Raw genomic sequence first — 21232 nt, forward strand, 5'->3', positions numbered from 1 at the left:
CCGTGCACGCTGCACCTACCCTGTGCTCTCCCCTCAGCGCCCCACTGCCCACTCCTTGAGTGGGACTCTCGCTTTTCTTTGAGTTCCCTGGGTTTCATAGCATCCCCTTCCTTCTGCCCGGCCTTCCCCCTCTGACCCCTTCACGCCGACCGTTGCTCAAGTTGCGCCTCCAGCTGCCTCTCGGCCTCTCAGCTCCAGGCTGTGGAGGACCCAGGCAGCCACACCGCCCCCTGCCCCTTCCCCAGCACCTGGGGCAGGGTTTGGGGACAGTGCCCTGGGTTCTACCTGTGGCGAGGATGAGGACAAGATGTCTACAATCAAGGGGGCGCCCCGGGGGGCTCAGTCGGTTAAGTGTCCTACTCTCGATTTTGGCTCAGGTCATGATCTCACGGTTCATGAGTTCGAGCCCATGTCTCACTCTGCACTGACAGTGCAGAGCCTACTTGGGATTTTCTTTCTCCCTTCCTCTCTCTGCCCCTCCCCCGCTCGCTCGCTCTCTCAAAATAAATAAATAAACTTAAAAAAAAGAAACACAAAAATATTAAAAAAAAAAAAAGATATCTAGGGATACCTGGGTGGCTCAGTCGGTTAAGCATTCACCTTCAGCTCAGGTCATGATCTTGCGGTTCATGAGTTCGAGTCCCACATCGAGCTCTGTGCTGACAGCTCGGAGCCCGGAGCCTGCTTCCGATTCTGTGTCTCCCTCTCTCTGCCTCTCCCCCACTCATGATCTGTCTCTCTCTCTCTCTCTCAAAAAATAAACGAACATTTAAAAACTTCCTTAAAAATAATAAAAAAAGATATTAAGTCCTGCTCATCCTAAAATTTACATTTTCCTCGACCTTGTGAGTCCTTCAAAGTCCCATTTCTCTTTAACTTCCCTTTTTCAAAAAAGAAAAAAAGCTTTGAAAGAGTAATCCACACCTGTGTTTCCATTCCTTACCACCCACCTGTTCCCTGATTGCCTACAAATTTTTCTGAGTTTTTCTCCACTTTTTTTTATTTTTTTGCCCTAAAAAGTACTCTCTTGAAGGTCAGCAGAGTTGGAATATCGCATGTGTTTGTAATGTAACTCTTGCAAAACCCTAACAAGACAGGTCTGCATGGCCGTGTCACAAGCGACGAAATCAAAGCTCAGCCTGATTCGGTAATTTACGAAGTTACCCAGGACAGGTTATGGAACACAGGCCCGTCTGACCGCAGAGTCTAAGCTTGGAGTCCTTATCCTAACCCCGAACACAGGGCCGGGGTGTGTCCAAGTAGGAATCCTCCTAACCCGGGCTGTGCAAAGGGTTGTGCATTAGTTTGCTAGGGCTGTTGATAAAAGGACCCCAGACTGAGGGCTTAACCAACAGACACTGAGCTTTTCACAGTTCTGGAGGCTGGGAGTCCGAACTGAGGTGTCGGGAGGGCTGTGCTCCCTCTGAAGCCTCCAGGGGAAGATCTGTTCCAGGCTTCTCTCTCCTGGCTTCCGGCGTCATGGCTCCAGGCTTCACGGCTCCAGGCTTCACGTGGCATTTTCCGTGTGTGCGTGTCTGTGTCCAGATTCCCCTTTTAATGAGGACATTGGTCAGAGTGGGTGAAGGCCCACCCTGATGACCTCGTCTAAACTAATTATATCTGGGGGTGTCTGGGTGGCTCAGTTGGTTAAGCACCGACTTCGGCTCGGGTCTTACGGTCTGTGAGTTCAAACCCCGCGTCCAGCTCCGTGCTGACAGCTCGGAGCCTGGAGCCTGCTTGGGACTCTGCGTCTCCCTCTCTCTCTCTCTGCCCCTCCCCCACTCACACTCTGTCTCTCTCTCTCTCTCTCTCTCTCTCAAAAATAAATAAACATTAAAAGATTTTTTTTTTAAGCTAATTATATCCGTATCAACCCTCTTTCCAAATAAAGTCACATTCTGAGGTACTGAGGACTTCAACGTATGGATTTGAGGGCAGGGGATACCATTCAAACCATGAGCAGCTAGCATGATGTCACCGCGGAGCCCCTCCCCAGGTGTCCGGAAGGAGAATTTACATTTTAACAGGATGCCCAGGTGATTCCAATGCACATTAAGGTGTGAGAAGCACTTGTCTATAGCACTTTCTGGAAAGAAGTGTGGCAGCATGAAACAGGATTCTTAGGATGATCCTAATTCTTGAATTTCACTTAGGAAAGAAATAATTTTAAACACGGACAAAGACAATGTATACCAAGATGTTTATGCCAGGTTATTCCGTAGAAATAGAACATTTTTACACGGTAAGCACGGCTTTCTACCATTTTTAGCTGGAAAATTGTTCTATTTCAGGTGATATATGGGTTAAAGACGCTTTTGTGGGAAACATTTTCTGAAATTGAAACTGACCTAGAGCCAAACTTCTGGAAAAACACCTATTTGTAAACTCAGGGGTTATAGCAAAACGACCATGGAACTAGAGGGCTGACTTAACTACGGAATGATAGTTTTGTTTAGTGTGATGAAAGCATTATGCTTATGTAAGAAAATGTCCCCTTTTAAAGAGGATATTGAGTGATCGAGGGGTGAAGTACCATGAAGACTGGGATTTGCTGTTTAAAAACCCAGCAAAATGAAAATTCATGGCATAAGCGGAGTGAAATGATGGCTGTTGAATCTAGGCGATGGATTCATAGAGGTATTTTCAGCTCCGTTTTTGAGGCTACTTGACAACTTTTACTAAAAAAATAAAGTTTAAAAATACAATCATGTAAAGTATAAAACAAAAATTTTCCCTCAGATGTTCTTTTGGCCATGTCTTCTCAGTTGTTTTACAGTCAAACCGTGTTAAATAGTCGATTCACCTGTTTCCTCCATTTCTTAGTTTGTAACAAAGTTGGGCACGTCTTCTGCCCACGTTGGTCGTTGTTACTTACTGGGCTCCTTTGAAGGGAGAGATTGCTGGGGGCGCCCGGGTGGCTCCCGTGGTGACGCGTCCTCGTGATCTGGCCTTTGGGACTTTGAGCCCCGCATCTCTGTGCTGACAGCTCGGAGCCTGGAACCCACTTCAGATCCGGTGTCTCCCTCTCTCTCTCTGCCCCTCCCCCCTCACACTCTGTCTCTGTCTCTCTCAAAAATAAATAAACATTAAAGAGAAAAAAAAGATTGCTTGGTTTAGCGTGGGACGGAGGAAAGGAATTGCCCTAATTGCTGACATTGTAATCCACACACACTGTGTCAGCCTCATGCCATCCTCCCTTTCTGGTTGCTTTTGTGGCACTTTCTAGATTTTTATGGTAAGAGCAGTAATTTCTCAACAGAGCAAGGCCTGTCATTTCCTTTTTTTTAAAAAAAATATATATATTTTTTAATGTTTATTTTATTTTTGAGAGAGAGAAAGACAGAGCATGAGCAGGGGAGGGGCAGAGAGAGAGGGAGAGAGAGAGAGAGAGAGAGAGAGAGAGAATCTGAAGCAGGCTCCAGGCTCCGAGCTGTCAGCACAGAGCCCTCTGTGTGGCTTGAACTCGTGGACCATGAGATCATGACCTGAGCCGAAGCTGGACGCTTAACTGACTGAGCCACCCAGGCGCCCCCAAGGCCTGTCATTTCTAAATGACCTGGATACTTTCTTCACTTAGTGAGACTTCACCATAACCCCAAAGCAAGTTTCGTTTTCCCGAACCCCCCTGAGTGCTGGCCTCACGCTTCCTGTGTGGACACGAAGTGAATGTTGCTCTGTTTTCTGCGGTGACCTGCACCCCAGCCCTACCGTGATGTGGACGGCACGGGCAGTGTGTGTCGGGGGGTGGTAGCCACGGTGACAAGTGTCCGGGTTCCGAGCCCCACAGTAAAATGGCAGGAACCCCCATCCAAGCCCCTCCGTCCCCTGGCAGGTTTCGGGATGCTCTGTGCCTTTTCCTCAGATGTTCTTACGGTCCGTCAGCCCTTGGTCTTGGTGTGTGGCTTTGTCCTTCTGCTCTGCTTCTGGGCCATTCCTCCTGGTTGGGCAGGCAGGCTGAGACCAGCGTGACTGTTCTGTCACACGGTGGCTCTCCTCCTATGACGTGGTCACTCTGATGGGCAGTGGCTGCGCTGCCTGTAGCCGGGATGGCCATTTCCCAGCAGAGTTATACCCTCAGCGGTGTCCAAAGGGGAATTCTTCCCATTTCTGACAGCACCCTGGCCGTTGCACTAATGTTATTTAGCTGACTTCCAACTTCCTTGAGGTCTCGCTGAAAGGACTTGGAGCATCCTTCCTCAGCAGCTGGGTGGGAAAGTGATACAAACTACACCCATAACATTGGCTTAAAATTGCCTCTCTGTGCCCACCACCAAGCAAGGTCATTGGGCTGCACTTGACATTACTGACTCTACCCAGGCGGGCTCCGCGCCCCAGGGACCCGCGCAGAGCCCCAGAGCCTGAGCACCCTGCATCCGATCCCCTCCTCCCTTGCCGTTACCCTCATGAGCTATTGTGTCTCTAGCGTTTTCTCTCCCAGAAGTTTTACTGTGTCCTTGTTTAGAGAGAAGCCCCACAGGACACTCCAGGATGTGTGGTATGACACACAGTTCCAGCAATAGGGTGACAGTTCTGTCCCCGCCTGGCCTGCCCCCCCCCCCCCCGATGGGATTAAAGACACGATAAATCACATGGGTGCAGAGACGGCGGGCCTCCGTCGTTCCCACCCAGGCCCACTGCCAGCATTCAATAAACACGTGTTGGGTTGGTGAATAAAAGAGTGAATAGGTAGCTGCCCATCCAGATGGTATGATGAGCATAAATTAGCATGATCCTAACTAGGAAGGGGCAGGCAGCTTCCACGAAGGGTGCTTCTGGAAGGCAAGGGCTGGTGATGGGCTCCGGAAGGATGGGATGAGGCTGTAGGGACTGGGGAGCAGAAGTTCTCTACATGTGGGGGACCAAGTGGGGGGCCAATGGAGGGAGCTAATAAATGTCTGCAAAGGAGCAAGGATTCCCGAGAAGCTGCCCAGTTTTTCGCCACAGAGAGCAAATCCCCAAGACGGCAACATGCATTTGCATGTGCTTACAATGTGCCAGGCAGTGCTCCAAGCCCTTTGTGGATATTAATTCACTTAGTCCTCACTCCATTCTCTGCCGTTAGCCTGGCAGAGAAATGAAATCACTGCCCCGGGTCACGCAGCAAGAAACCGCGGTCTGGGATTTGACCCTATGCAGTGTGGCTTCAGAGCCTGTGCACTTAACCAGAGATCAGTGGATTTGAAACCCAGGGCTCATCGTTACGGAATAACACAGCCAGAACCGTGGGGTTGCAGTGCGATCCAGATACGTTAGGTAGAATGCATCATTTTCTCAGTGCGCTTAAAATCTGCTATTAAGGGTGTGTAAATGTATACGCATGCATTTACGCGCGCGTGTGTGTGTGTGTGCGCACACAGAATTGATTTTTTCTCAATATATTTTTTTCAGATCAAATCGAGAGCTGACATTCTAATTTAACTTCCAATGATCTCTCACACATCTGCGCACTAACAGCACATCTTTTCCTTCCTTTCCAGGACTTGTCCTTAAGAGTCGCCAGTGCTCCAAACCTGGTAAGAATGGCCTCCAGACCTCCATCCCCTCCCCCACCCCACCGTCTCTTCCGTTTCTTGTGGAGTCTCAGACTGACGGCTTCACGTTTTTCTTGACTTTCAACATATACTCCCCGTCAGGCCCTTTGGGTGACGTCTTCCTTTTTGAAGTTAAGGCCTCCTCTTACTATAATTCTGGGTCATAAGCGAACGTTATTAATGTTCAGTACTGCCACCAACTATTCTGCTGTTTTGGCCAATCCACTGGCGGGCGAACTTGGGGATGATTTTATTTTGTAAGCAAATGCGAATTAGTTACCTCACCCCAATGGAAAATCAAACATGAGGCTGTTACATTCTTAAGATATTTTGTTGTGATAAAAACCTGGGAGTGTTCTGGGGCCTTTTGCTTTTTATTGGATGGATATAACTTTAGGGTTTAACACATTTTAGTATACATATACATGTATATGACGTATTTATGTCTTCTTATAAATTGTTATATTAATAATCACTTCATGGTTGTGAGGCCAAAGTATCTTTTCTGATGGACAGATAGAAGTGTTGCAAAAGATCATGTTTGTCTCAGCATTATTTATAGACGTGATTTCCACATTGGGGCTAAAGACAGACAAGTAAAGAGTCTAAGGAAGTCCATTTAAGTATTGAATGAAATATCTTTGTATTCCTTATTCTCCAACTAAAGTGGGTAACGGCATATGGGAAGCTTTGACTGAGTTAGCAATGAGAAATTTAGAAAATCCAATCTGAGATTACATTACATGTCAGAAACTCAGAGGTGTCTATTCACTAGAAGCCATTGATGACAAGAAGGTGCAGGTTCTTAGCTAGGTGATTGGATGGCTTTGTTGAAGTTCACTGATTTCGTGTACCATCAACCTTACCTGATGTCGCCATTCATTTGCCATTTACCGTTGACCTGAAGTGAAAAATATTTTGCTTCTTTGATGCATTTTTTTTCAATTTTTAACTATTTGTATTTGTTTGTGGACAAATTACATGATGGCATTTGGGTTCCAAATTTTTGTATGTTGTGTAAGTGGATTATATTCCTTTATATCTTCACAATCATTTGGTGAAAAGAAATTATGAGAAACTCTTAAAAATTTACTGAGCCTGTTTTTAATATTTAGTATATGAAGGAGAGTAGTGAAACATCCCTGACTGGGTGGATTTCAGTGGGCATATTATTATAATTTGGGTGATACTCAGGGAAAGTGAATGTGTTTCTAAAGAAGAAGGAGCCCCAAGTTTATATGATTTTTATCAATGAAAGCGAAAAACACTATGCATTTTTATAACATACTATAGAATAACTACCAATTTAATAGCAGTAGAATTAGTTCCAATTTCTATATGTTTTTTGTTCTGTTTTGCTTTTTGGTAAACTTAGGATGAAAAAAAATATCCAGCAATAATTTTTGTGTATTTTAAAACATTTTTTTATGTCACACACTAAACGATTACGTAACTTACTGTGTGTATGTGTGTGTGTGTGTGTGTGTGTATTCTCTTTTTTTTTCCTCTTGTGCATCCTTCCCAATTAGAATAAATATCACTAATGAAAACGCTTCTCTGAAGTCAGATTTTATATAAAAACACAACTCCAGAGGGGAAACTATCAAAGTATTCACAAAAATTATAATGCTTGTAAATAATTCTTGGAATCCTAGGCAACAGTGGGACTCCAAAGGGAAAGAGACATTCTGGATACAAGAAAAGCTTCTATTAAATAGATGTTTTATCTTCTCAAAGGAGGTCACATGAGCAATGATAGCTGTAGATTTCAGTGTTGCCCTTCTGTTTCTTCTCGTCCTCTCTGGAGCCAGTGAAGACGGGGGAGTTTGGGATCCCCATCACTTTCTCCCTGGAGTACTTTGGAGAGCCTCTGGCCAGCTGCAGCATTTTGTGCTCTTCCAGAATTCAGACAGTTAGCTTTATTGGAGCTTAGCCTCTCACTGTGTGATGCTCTGGCTTGGGCTGCTTCCTTGGGAAGCCCGCCACGGAGTGTGGAGACCCACCAACAGCCAGACCTTGACCTCCTTAGCTTTTCCCTTCACGGCGGAAACCCCCAGGCCATGGGCATGGTGTCTTAAGAGATTTGGGCCTCATTAAGAGCTATACTTTGGGGTTTAACGTTTTGCAGTTTTACTTGGTTCCTTGTTTTACGTTGTTCCATTTCAACTTGAACATTTGATTGTATAGTTAAAATGCTTGAGCTTTTAAGTTATTTGTAACTGATACTGTTCCAGAATTTGGAAAAAGCAAAAATAGAGTGTTGTGTATTGTCACTGAGTTCCAAGATATAGTCATTCTCATGTACTGGTAAAGTAGACGTGACCTTCTGAAAACTTGCTTTGTAACCTTAATCAAATATTTATTAACATTTGAATTAAAATATATTCATATATTTTTTTTTAACGTTTATTTACTTTTGAGACAGAGAGAGACAGAGCATGAATGGGGGAGGGTCAGAGAGAGGGAGACACAGAATCTGAAACAGGCTCCAGGCTCTGAGCTATCAGCACAGAGCCCGACGCGGGGCTTGAACTCACAGACCGCGAGATCATGACCTGACCGAAGTCGGCTGCTTAACCGACTGAACCACCCAGGCGCCCCTATATTCATATTTTTAACAACAGGTTTATAGTCATTTGAGATGGAAACCATTGACCAATAACTGCCTATATTTATTCTTGGCATAAAAATGACACTTTTATGCCAAATGAAATTTACCATTCAGTGGCAATCAGTTTTTAACATTAAAACTGAAATTATTGAGAACCACTTCAAATTTAAGTACCAAAAATAAAATGAAATTGTTTTAACTCTGGAGTCCAGCAAGCTCAGTTGCTCACAGAGGCCATGAGAGGGAGCTGTTGAATCTTAAATTAAATATATTCGAATTTCAACAAACCTTTGGGCGAACTATCCAGATAAAAACTGGTCCGCAAAATGTAATGCAGTGTAATAAGTGGTAGCATGGTTTTTATTCCTATTAGCACAAAAGTTATGCATATAATTAAATGATATGTGGGAATTTATATGCAGTTAAATTCAACGGATACTTTTGAGCGCATGTCATTTACAAGGCACTTTCTTCTAAAAGGGATTATAAAGATAAGTAATGCAAATGGTTCGTAAGCATGTGTATCTGTGCACGTACAGTTGCATTACAAAGAAGAACATAAAATGTAAGAACCATAAGAAACAAAGTACCGTGGGGTTTCACAAGAGAGAGCCTGCATGGCAGGAGGCAGGATGGAGAAGGTGGCCTTTAAGGATGCACATGGGGGAGGGGCGCCCGGTGGCCCAGTGGGTTGAGCATCTGACTTCTGCTCAGGTCATGATCTCACGGTCTCTGTGCTGACGGCTCAGAGCCTGGAGCCTGCTACGGATTCTGTGTCTCCCTCTCTCTCCCTGCCCTCCCCAGCTTGCCCTCTCTCTCGATAGTAAATAAATAAACTTAGGAAATTATTATTTTTAAAAAGGATGCACACGGGAGGACTCCCGGAGTGTGAGAAGATGGGGCAATATGCTAAGTACAGAGCACAGCGTAAATTAATGAATTTTGGGGAACCCCAAAGGGTCCCATTTGCTGGAGGCACAGGTTGCATAAAGGTGATTAAAGGAATACCAAGCAGAAAAGGCAGGTCAGGCTGCACTGTGGTCCCACATAAATGCTGGGGGGCTTATTTGTACCTAATTGCTCTGCGTGTGAAAGTGTGGCCAAAGGAACCTGTAGCTGGCACTTCTAGAAGTGAGAGTGGGAGGCATATCCCCTGCTATCTATGCTTTCCCCTATTAACTGTGGTGGTTCAGGGCCTTGAAACCATAGAATATCCTAGCAGCATTTAGGTCCGTGGAGCTAGATTTAATAAAATGCTATAGTGCTCACTGGTTATTAGGCGTTATTCACCAAATATCTTTTGAGTACATATTAGGCATAAATTCTTAGAAAATCTTAATATTTCTTAATTACAGTATTCTGAGGCTGCTAAAGCATTTGTAAGTTTTTCAAAAGTAGGTGAAAGTAATCTCTTTTTTTAAAAAAGGTTAATAGATGTTTTCATTATATTTATTTATTTATTTATTTTTTAAAAATTTGTTTAACGTTTATTTATTTTTGAGACAGAGAGAGACACAGCATGAACGCGGGAGGGGCAGAGAGAGAGGGAGACACAGAATCGGAAGCAAACTCCAGGCTCCGAGCCATCAGCCCAGAGCCCGACGCGGGGCTCGAACTCGCGGACCGCGAGATCGTGACCTGAGCTGAAGTCGGACGCTTAACCGACTGAGCCACCCAGGCGCCCCTTCATTATATTTATTAAGACAGAAATGACTACTTCTTTTTTTTAGAAGATTTTTTTTTTTAAATTTTAGAGAGAGAACATGAATGGGGGAGAGGGGTAGAGGGAGAGAGAGAGAATCTTAAGCAGGCTCCACGCTTCGTGTGGAGCCCAACGTGGGGGCTCAATCCCATGACCCTGGGATTGTGACCTGAGCCGAAATCAAGAGGCAGACGCTCAACTGACTGAGCCACCCAGGCGTCCCTGAAGTGACTACTTTTTAGAGTACTTGCAGTAACTTTAAAAACCCAAAATGAGAAATTTTTTTTAGAGCTAAAACAAAACAGAAACTACAGGAAGTGGGGTGAATTTCATTCTGAAATTTTCTGGCCACCAGCGCAAGGTAGACAAGACTGTGGTCCACGTTGTTTTCATTTGGCGAATCCATCCGCTGAATCAGACGTTTTCCTGGTATTAAACTCTAGCAAAAAATTATAAGGTAGGCTCTTACATTAAAAGAACATTGAATAACGTGCTGAACAGTAACTTCAATCGTTTCTGAAAAACAGAGGTTGTTCAGTCACACTTGGATTTTCTCTAAAGGTAGACATTAAGGCATGGCTTAAGTAAATCATTTCTCTGGAAGGTAGAGATACCATGATCCCGATGGCTTACTTTTTGATCATCTAATTTAGAGAGAAAATTCGGGAATAATGAGTGATGTCTTATAGTACGATTGGTGGAGTAGTTCCACCCCTACCTGCAAAGATGTCCACGTCCTAATCCCCGGAACCTAAACATATTCCTTTATATGGCAAAGAGGCATTAGGGGTGCTCATCGGCTGATGCCTAGACTAGAGAATGATCCTGGATTATCCGGTGGACCCAGTGAAATCACAAGGGTCCTTAAAAGTGGGGAGAGGGGAAGCAGAAGAGCGGGTGTGGGGAGTTCTGTGTGCGGACTGGGTCTGACATTGCTGGTTTTGAAGGCGGACGAGGGGCCAGCGGCCCAGGAACATGGGCTACATCCAGGGGCTGCGAAAGGCAATGAAAAAGATTCTCTAGGAAAGAACGCAGCCCTGCTGAGCCCTTCATTTTAGCCCGGTAAGACCCCTGTTGGGCGTTCCACCTACAGAGCTGTAGGTGACAAATCTCATTTCAACTTTGTGATAGTTTGGCACAGCAGCAGTAGGAAACCTACACACAGATCCTCTCTAATATCGCAGTCAGTTCATGATAAAATCTCCTGGTTACCTGTCATGAAGGCATTTCACGTCGGTGCATGTGAGTTGGGAGCTTCAGTTACCAGAATTGAGGGGATGAAAATCACGAATGTGTGGGAGAAGCTTGTAAATCATGTATTATGCAAGTTTATGAATCACAACAATCCATTTCAAAACACACTGGTAGAGGGGTGGTCAAGGGAGAGGGATCAGATACACCTTGGACTAGACTCCAGTCATGTATCTATAACTGGCTAACCGATTGTTGCCCTGAGATTCTTCAAACTGTAGGACTTTGGATGAAAGCTGAAGTCTGGAGGTTCCCAGACCTTGGGAGGTACTTAAGTATTTATTGGATGGATGGATGGATGGATGGATGGATGAGGAGGATGAAGGGGTAAAGATGAATCAGGCTGCTGGCTAAAGAAGAAGGACTTCATTCTCCTGAGTTGTCACCATGACAAGACCAGCCACATACATGAATAGGGGATCCTAGCTGGAAAGTATTAGCAACCCAGTGCCCCTGAGGCCCATGCCACTAGAGATCTTCTGGTGACTGCACGGCAGCTGTTGTGTTATCATTAGATACTGAATGCTGACTATGTGCACTACACAATAAGGTCTTTTTAAACATTTTTCATGTTTTTATAAATATTTGGTAATGAAAAGGAATATTGATGTGCATGTGTATTAGGATGCATAATAATAAAGTGAACCTCTGGACCCCCCCCCCACCATACATCTTAAGAAATAGAACATTATAGGGGCGCCTGGGTGGCGCAGTCGGTTAAGCGTCCGACTTCAGCCAGGTCACGATCTCGCGGTCCGGGAGTTCGAGCCCCGCGTCGGGCTCTGGGCTGATGGCTCAGAGCCTGGAGCCTGTTTCCGATTCTGTCTCCCTCTCTCTCTGCCCCTCCCCCATTCATGCTCTGTCTCTCTCTGTCCCAAAAATAAATAAAAAACGTTGAAAAAAAAATTAAAAAAAAAAAAAGAAATAGAACATTATAGGGGCGCCTGGGGGACTCAGTGGTTAAGCATCCAACTTGGGCTCAGGCCATCATCTCATGGCTTGCGAGTTCGAGCCCCACGTCGGGCTCTGCGCTGACAGTGTGGAACCTGGAGCCTGCTTTTGATTCTGTGTCTCCCTTTCTCTCTGCCCCTCCCTCACTCATGCTCTGTCTCTCAAAAATAAACATTAAAGAAGAAAAGAAATAGAACATTATAAATATCTGGAGTTCCCTGCATGTTAGTCCACGATTGTGCATGCTGTTTTCTCTCAAAAGGTAGTCAATAGTCTGAATTTTGGTTTTTTAAAAATTTTATTCATTCCTTATTTTTTTTAATTCTAGCATAATTAACATACAGTGTTGTATTACTATACACATAATGTACAACATAGCAATTCAACAATTCTGTACATTACTCTGCACTTTCCGGGATAAGCGTCCTCTTAATCCCCTTCACCTATTTCACTCATCTCCCCATTCACCTCACCTCTGATAACCATCAATTTGTTCTTTATATTTGAGTCTGTTTTTACATTTGTCTCTTTTGTGTTTGTTTTGTTTCTTAAATTCCACATGAGTGAGATCAGATGGTAGTTGTCTTTCTCTGACTGAATTGTTTCACTTAGCATTCTGCCTTCTAGATCCATCCATGTTGTTGCAAATGGCAAAATTTTGTGGGTTTTTTTTATGGCTGAGTAGTATTCCATCGTGTATGTATAAACCACATATTCTGTTATCGATTCATCCACTGATGAATAATAAAGTGATCTTTCTTGATATTCTTTACGCTTCTTAATTCTGAGGGTTTATCAGTCCTTAAAACTACTATCGGTTTTGGAAAATTCTAATTTCCTCTCCTTTTGGAATTTCACTGAATGTTTTTTAGTTCTTCTTACTCAAGCTTTCGTATTCTACTTTCCCTTCATATTTTTCTTTCTTTTTCTTGGTGCTGGATTCTGGCTTCTAGATCATTGATTTTTTATTCAGTCATGTATAATCTGCTTTTTAATGGTTTCTTTGAGTTTTTCATTTCAATAATTATATTTATCTATTTTAGAGGTTAGTTTTTTAATGTTTCTGGTCATATAAAAATTCTTCTCGCTTATGGTTTCAACTTCTGATTTATTTATTTAAATGGTTTATTTTCTATATCTGATTAGTCCAATATCTAATGTCCTGGTGAGTCTGGTCCATGTATTTTTTTCTGTGGTCCTTTTGTTTCCTTGTATTTTTCTATTGTAATGTTACATTTGTTTGAAATCTATTTGTGGGAATTTTTTTTTAATGTTTATTGATTTATTTTGAGAGAGAGAAAGAGAGAGAGCAGGGGAGGGGCAGAGAGAGATGGAGAGAGAGAATCCCAAGCAGGCTGCATGCCATCAGCACAGTGAGATCAATGAGATCGCGACTTGAGCCAGAATCGCACTTAACTGACTAAGCTACCCAGGCACCCCTACTGCGGGAATATTTTGAGGCCTGGGATAAAGATGCATTTTTTTATAGGAAGAAGTTTTTTGTTTGCTTTTACCAGGCACCTAGGAACAATACAAATTTTGATCTATTTAATATAAATATTTTAGTTTACAGTTTTTAGACAGGTAATGTGAGTTCATGACCCAAATCCATATTAGGTCTGGCTGATAGCCATGGATTATGAAGGGCAGTGTTGCCATAAAAAATACGGGGTGCCTTGTTAAATTTGAATTTCAAATCGACAATGAATACATTTTTAGTATAAGCATGTTATTTATATAAAATAAATAGATTTTATTTTTTAGAGTAGCTTTGGGTTCACAGCAAAACTGAGCATTTAGTTCTAGGTTCTCACATACCCCTCCTCCCCACACCCACACAGCCTCCCTTCCAACATCTCCCACCAGAATGGTATGTTTATTACAATCAATGAACCAACATTGACACAGTATTAACACCCAAAGTCCATAGTTTACATTAGGGTTTGTTGGTGGTGTACATTCTATTGATTTTGACAAGTGTAGAATAGTTTCCCTGCTCTAGAAAACCCTGGCACTCTGTATTTTTATTTCTAAATCTGACAACCTGACTCGGGAAGACTTTTTCTTCTTCCACTAAAAGTCAAGACTGAGACAGATGACTTTCCTTGTCTGCTGCCTGGGTGGGGTGTTCATGTTTTTCCCTTATTTAACATTTCTCTAAAGGCATAGCCTTTTATATGCCTTGTCTTTCTGTAGTGGTCTTTGGTTCTCCTTCCCCCTAATCCCTTGCCCACCCATGTTTCCATTAAGATGAAAGCTTGGACCATCTGGGACTGGAAGGTGCCTCCAGGCTAGCTGAATGTCCGATAATTTCTCATTTCCTTGGATTGATCCTACAGCTTCATTCCTGATTTCAGAGGAATGTTTTACTCTCTTGAGACCTAGTCCATACATTTTTAAAGATTAAAAAAAAATAATTTTGAACTCAGCATCCTTAAGCATTCTGTAGTGGGAGGGTTTTCTCTAGTCCGCTATTTTGCTAGCAATGGAAAATTTTAAATCTTTTTGTAGATTCTCTCATTCCTCCCAACCTAATGCAATGGATATGATTATTGTCTCAGTTTCACAAAGAAAACTGAGAGATTGAGGAAGGTTAAATAATTTGCTTAAATTCACAAAGTAACCACCAAATGCAATCCTAGCTTTCCTAACCTCCAAAACCTGTATGTTCACCTAGTTTGCTCCATTCTCTTCCATTTCTCATTACCTTTTACCATTCAAAGCAGCAAACGTGTTAAAGCTTATCTTTATTTATTTACGTAGTTGCATCTCATTTATTTATGCCACTATTAGACTGCTGCCGGTGGTGGGTAGGCTTCATACTGGTGTCAGGACTGGTGGCCTACAGTGTAGGCAGGACCTCCCATCTGTGGCCCTCTCTTTAGGGCTTAGCGCAGGCGGAAGTCTTGTCCTGAGCTTTACCGGTTTGGTAACTCGGTTATTATCAGTTTACCTGGAGCGAGTCAGACTCTAGTATACTGACCCATGCTCACATTTCATAGGCCAGGATTCCAATTTATCAATTTATAGTGGGAGAAAGTCCTTTTCAGCGACCAGAATACTTGTACCCACTCTCCAGGGATGTTCCGAAGAGCAGGACAGTGGGGAAAACACATCTGTGACCAGCGGTGTGCTTGGCAAACTTTGAATTAGGAAACGGAAAATTAGATGACCTAAGAAAATTAAATGGCCTCAGGCTTATCAAGGATGTCTGGTAAAATGTTTCTAATAGCCAAGATTTCTACCATAAAACAGATCAGTGAGCATGTACTGAGTATTTACCACATATTGGTTACCATGCCAGGCACTGTGGATGCAGAGATCAGTGATAGTAACCTACCCTTGAGGATCTTATAATCTCATATCCTTCTCCTTCTCCCTTTCTGTTTTTAAAGATTTTATTTTTAAGTAGTCTCTACACCCAGCATGGGGCTCAAACTCACAACTCCGAGATCAAGAGTTCCATGCTGTACCAACTGAGCCAGCCAGGTGCCCCATATCTTCTCTCTCCCTTAAATAATGCTCGATCAACACCGGAGAATTCTCTTTTTTATAGCTGCATGCAACGTTCTTCGGTTCATTCCAGACCTGAGGAAGTGGACTTCAGATACCTCGTTAGAGATCTGGGTCTCCAAGGTGTCCTCGGTAGTGTATTTACAAATTACCTCTTTAGGCAAGTTGCTTCTCTGGGTCTCTCTTCTCCATCTTTGGGTAATTCTTCACCCACAGTTGTCCTCTGTGGGCTGAGTACTCAGGGCACTGTTGTTTCCTGACATTTACTCATATGGCAAGAGCAGGAAGTGAATGCCGTTGGAATCAACCCACCTATGCTTCTGCTAGAGATTTCACAGGGAGTGATTACAAATATCTTGAGTTTCCTTTGTGTTTGTTCACTGAGGTGGCTGACTGTGTGGAAAGGCTGTGTGCTTATTTCTTTTCTGTAGTAACAGAGAGTATGGAGGCTTTGGGTTGCAAAGAAGACATTACCGATTTGGGAACGTGGGAAAATCTAGTTCCTGAGCAGAAGAACTTGAAATTAACTTTACACTGAGAGTGAAGTTTGCTCCAAGATGTAACCACACTTTTAAAAAGGAGTGAACCTAAATGCCTTCACGGCTCAGGGCGGCCTTGCCCTAGAGGGTTGCCATAGTTCAGAGTCTGGTTTTCATCCTTATAATTCAATTTAGTTGAGTCAGTAGGTCTGAGACTTAGTCTTTGTTTCCTGAGTCACTAAAACTGGAAATACTGGGGCCTTTGATATAGTCTTGGCTGGAGAGTGTTGTTTGACTCATTTATTTGTTTGATTCAGTTTGGGGCAGATTGGAAAGGTTACCTTAATACAATCGACTTAATGGGGAGAAAGAAGAGATACACATTTTATCTAGATAAATATCAGTTTAACTTTTTAAAGGTATTTAACTATTAGGGACCTGTAGCGAGGCCTCTCGTGTTAGATGACTGATGAAATTACCCTGGGCCTGCAGGACCCGACTGAGACCACTCACCTAACATCCATACAGTGTGCGAAGCCACCAAATTTTACAAAACTTCTCAGAAAATAGAACTTCAAGGGGCACCTGGGTGGCTCAGTTGGTTGAGCGTCTGACTTCGGTTTGGGTCATGATCTCGTGATTCATAGGTTCAAGCCCCACCATTGGCTGCTGTCAACACAGAGCCCCCTTTGGATCCTCTGTGCCCCCCCCCCACGCCTCCCCTGCCCGCACTCTCTCAAAAATAAATAAACATTTTTTAAAAACTTGGGGCGCCTGGGTGGCTCAGTCGGTTGAGCGTCCGACTTCGGCTCAGGTCATGATCTCGCAGTCTGTGAGTTCAAGCCCCAGGTTGGGCTCTGTGCTGACAGCTCGGAGCCTGCAGCCTGCTTCCGATTCTGTGTCTCCCTCTCTCTCTGCCCCTCCCCCACTCATGCTCTGTCTCTCTCTCTCTCTCTTTCTCTGTAAAAATAAATATTTTTTAAAAAAATTAAAAAGAAAACAGAACTTCAAAAATCTGATAAAAATGAAAGTCAAAAACAGTCAAATTGAGAGGCATGTAAGAAGCAGCTTTGTGATTTGACGGGGCCGGAAGGGTGCCTGAGGTTTCCCTTTCATTACTGATGTCCAGATCCTCCCCAGTATCAGAGGTATAAACTCATTACCATTCGTGAGTATGCTCATTTGATCTGCGTGTAGAAATCTTTCTGGGATCTTCCCCATCCCAAAATGTTCTGCTAACTTACTGGTTTCAACTCAGAATGGTAAATTGACAATTGTAATGAACCCTGACACAGAAGAAGGAACTAAGGAGAAACCGGCCACCAACCGGCCAGATGTTTCCGGCTTCAGTTTCATGGGGCCCGTTATGCTCTGGGTCCCCGTCCCTTCCTGCAGCGGGACCCAGTGCAGTGCTGAGGAGCTGTGGGTGCTGTGTGTACCCTCTGGTCTCATCCCCAGTAAAGTGAATCTGTGTTTGGGATATTGCTCAGCGTGTCCCTGGAGAAAATCGCCTTGGCCCTGGCTGCATTTCCGTCCCTCCCATGGCAGGTAGGCCCTACAGTTCAACCAGCTGTGAGCCTTAGGAAGGAAGTCAGTGCCAGGAGGAATGTGTTCAAGTGAATGCAGTCACGGAAGCCACCGTTTGCTTTTCCCATTTATCAAGCATAGCCTTTTCACTAAACAGAAAGGAAGAAGGCGATAGAGAGTTCTCTGGAGCAAGTCCTTATTTATGGAAGAGGGGACAGTTTATCTGCACTGAGATTCTGAGGAATCCACAGTTTCTTTCATTGTTGTGGGCGGGGCGGGCGAGCTTTCAACATTTAATGAAGAGTCATGGGCGGTGGCTTCCCCCACCCACAGAAAAATTCCTTAAAGATTCCTTTAAGGAATCCTGAGACCATCAACATTCTGCAGCTGTTCCAAAGACTGTTTAGACTCCTGGAATGATGCTGGGAAATTGTTGCATTTATGGTCTTGGGCAAGAGGGGAACTCAAGAGTGGGAAAATCAAGTAGTATAACAATCTAAATCCAAACCCAGGGGAACCTTCCTTACATAATCTACTAATCTGCTCCTCTTAACGTAGTTACTGCCAAGTGGCGGAATTTAATGAGAAAAAAAAATAAAAGGTTAATATCCTTTCTGTTCTGGATCAAATATAATGGCAAGAGGCCAAATTCGCCATGAAGTTGGTTGGATTCAGTCATCTCATGCTGGAGGCTTCCTTTAGAATCTGTAGCACTCATTGTTGGTTGTGTGTCCTCCAATTGTATTTAGTTCATATAAGGCAAGGGTTCTCAAACTTGTTGGTCTCAGGACCCCTTTAGGCTCTTAAACATTGAAGAGCCTGGGACGCCGGGCCTGCTCAGTTGGTGAAGCGCGTGACTCTCGATATCAAGGTCATGAGTTCAAGCCCCCCATTGGGAGCCTAGTTAGAAAAGCTGACGAGCCTCGAGAGCTTTTGTTTACAACGGGCTAAATTACTGATATTAAAAAATAAGATTGAGAAATTGTAAAAATGCTTACTGATTTATGTAAAAGCACAGTAATAACTCCATCACGTAAATAACACTTTCTTATGAAAGTATTTTCCAAAGCAAACCAAAAAAAAGACTAGGACGAGTGGTGCTGTTTGGGAGTTTTGCAAATCTCCTTAATGTCTAGCTTAATAGAAGACAGGAGTCCTCTCTCTGGTTTGGCATTTCATTTGAATCTGTCCCAATATGTTTTCTTAGTCGAAGTGTATAAGGAAATCCGGCCTCACTCAGATATTTCTGTGGAAGAAGAAGTTATTTCAACAGCCCTTTCAAATAATGGTGGGTTTGGGGCGCCTGGGTGGCTCGGTCGGTTGAGCGTCCGACTTCGGCTCAGGTCATGATCTCACAGTTCGTGGGTTCGAGCCCCGCATCAGGCTCTGTGCTGACCGCTTGCTCAGAGCCTGGAGCCTGCCTCAGATTCCGTGTCTCCTACTCTCTCTGCCCCTCCCCTGTTCACGCTTTGTCTCACTCTGTTTCTCAAAAATAAATGTAAAAAAAAAAAAAATTAAAAAAAAATAATGGTGGGTTTGAGTTTCTCAACCAGCGTCATTTCTTAAAGGTGAGTCACAGTGTAGTTTCAGATTCATGCTGTTACGTTAAACTCTATTGTTCTCGTTCGCACTCTCAGTGGGTGCTTTACCCATGCATAGTTTGGTCACGGCATGCATTGATCTCTTGAAAAATATTGGTTGTCTGAATTCTGCGGGTCTTCCAAATGTTGGTATATGTATCAAAAAAGCATTCCTGTTCATATCAACACCAATCTTGTCAGAAAATTCTTGGGATATTGGAAAGCTGTCAAGTCCATGGTGACTGACAGGTTTTCAATAACCTCATTTCTGCTCGAAACCTGAATCTTACTATTGGCAACAAATACCTTCTGTTGTTTTCCTTTCAGTGACAGGATTTTTGAAAATGTGTCCAACAAACTCGAGTCTGAGCAACCACAGTCCGTCAGTCATTCTTTCAAGTACAGATAGTGCACCATGGCAACCAAAGGCTTGCAACTCGAACTATTGCTTAAGGACTTCTCGAGACATTTACTGTACTTCCATGTGCAACAGGAGTGCTCTATGGGTACTTTCCATTTTGTTATGCGGACTGTTCCAAGGGTTGACATTAAAAGTTTCCTTTTTTAAGACTATTAAAAAGGTTGAGATTTAAAGTTTTACTACCTCATCATGGGCATTCTTCAGTGAAACGGACATGTTTGTTTGTTCGTTTTTTGTAACTACAAGCATAGGGCCATGACAGATTTAATGGGACCCCCAGTATAGTTGAGGGCCTTGACTCAGGCCAAGGACCCTGTATCTCTACCTACCGTTGCTTTAGCAGCATTGGTACAAATGTCAACACGGTAAAAACCAAATGACACCTTCATATTTTATTACAGAAATAATTTTGATCTCTGCGACTCCTCTAGGACCTAGAGACCCCACTTGAATACCACTGATTAAAGGCATCTCCCTTCTTGATCTTGTAGAACCACACAAACTTCCCTCTTCTGTCTAGTCACAAAAGACTTAAATTACGTGGCTGATCATTCCCATCAAAGCACCCTGAACTTGACTGTAGAACGTCCTGTCTGTGTTTAGCTTAGCCAAGCTCTGGTTTCTTAATCATCACGTTCAGATATTATTCTTTTTATAGAAAATGGTTGGCTCTCCTGAATGAAGCGTTATTAAAGCATGTGGTCCATTAATGTCATTTTCCTTCTGCCTCATTTGTTTTCCATTTTGCATTTATGCCCCGAGGAAGAGTTCAAATTTGTTCTCAAAGTAATGGAATTGCTGTGGTCATCTGTCGGATAAATACTGAGTTCTGCATTCTTTTTTTTTTTTTTTTTTTTTTTAAGTAAAAAGCCATACATGGGCTCAAACTCAATGGCCCCAAGATCAAGAGTCACACGCTCTACCAACAGCCAGCCAGGTGCCCCAGTACTGAGTTCTCTAAACCAAGTTGGAACCTTGGCTGTTCCAGCAGTAAGTAGCAAGCTTTCTTTCACTCTGTTCAAACGTAGACTTCTCCATTCTCAGAAGAAAAGCAAAATCTCTAATGGCAACCAAAGTCCTGAGGGAAATGGCTTTGAATTAACTGTGCAAGGAACATCGTAAAGCTTAAAGAGGGGGAAAGGCTGGTCCTTCATTGCAGGTCAGAGGATTGGAGCCTCCTGAACCAAAGACTCAGGGTAGGTAAAAGAGACCAACCTGAATTGTTACAGCACTTTGGAGAAATGAGAATACAGAGTGAGCTTTTTTTTTTTTTTAATTTTTTTTTTCAACATTTATTTATTTTTGGGACAGAGAGAGACAGAGCATGAATGGGGGAGGGGCAGAGAGAGAGGGAGACACAGAATCGGAAACAGGCTCCAGGCTCTGAGCCATCAGCCCAGAGCCTGACGCGGGGCTCGAACTCACGGACCGCGAGATCGTGACCTGGCTGAAGTCGGACGCTTAACCGACTGCGCCACCCAGGCGCCCCCAGAGTGAGCTTTAAAATAAAAGACATAAATAATGACATTGAAAATAAATCTTGGGGCACCTGGATGGCTCACTCAGTTGAGCGTGTGACTTCGGCTCAGGTCATGATCTCCCATTCGAGAGTTCGAGCGCCACATTGGGCTCTGTCCTGTCAGTGCAGAGCCTGCTTCGGATCCTC

The 21232-nt window shown here is 43.6% G+C and overlaps 1 protein-coding gene across 1 annotated transcript in view; it reads left to right on the top strand.

Annotated features, from left to right (window-relative positions):
• The window catches only part of SPATA13 (spermatogenesis associated 13), a 346879-nt gene that overhangs the window by 40470 nt on the left and 285177 nt on the right, over positions 1–21232 (top strand). Inside the window, exon 2 of the mRNA XM_086715132.1 lies at positions 5478–5513. Coding sequence (XP_086571258.1) covers positions 5478–5513 — 36 coding nt within the window. The remainder of the gene's footprint in view (positions 1–5477; positions 5514–21232) is intronic.

Source organism: Puma concolor, chromosome A1 (genome assembly GCF_028749965.1).
Source record: "Puma concolor isolate L17-30 chromosome A1, mPumCon1.1.hap2, whole genome shotgun sequence".
Lineage (NCBI taxonomy): Eukaryota > Metazoa > Chordata > Mammalia > Carnivora > Felidae > Puma > Puma concolor.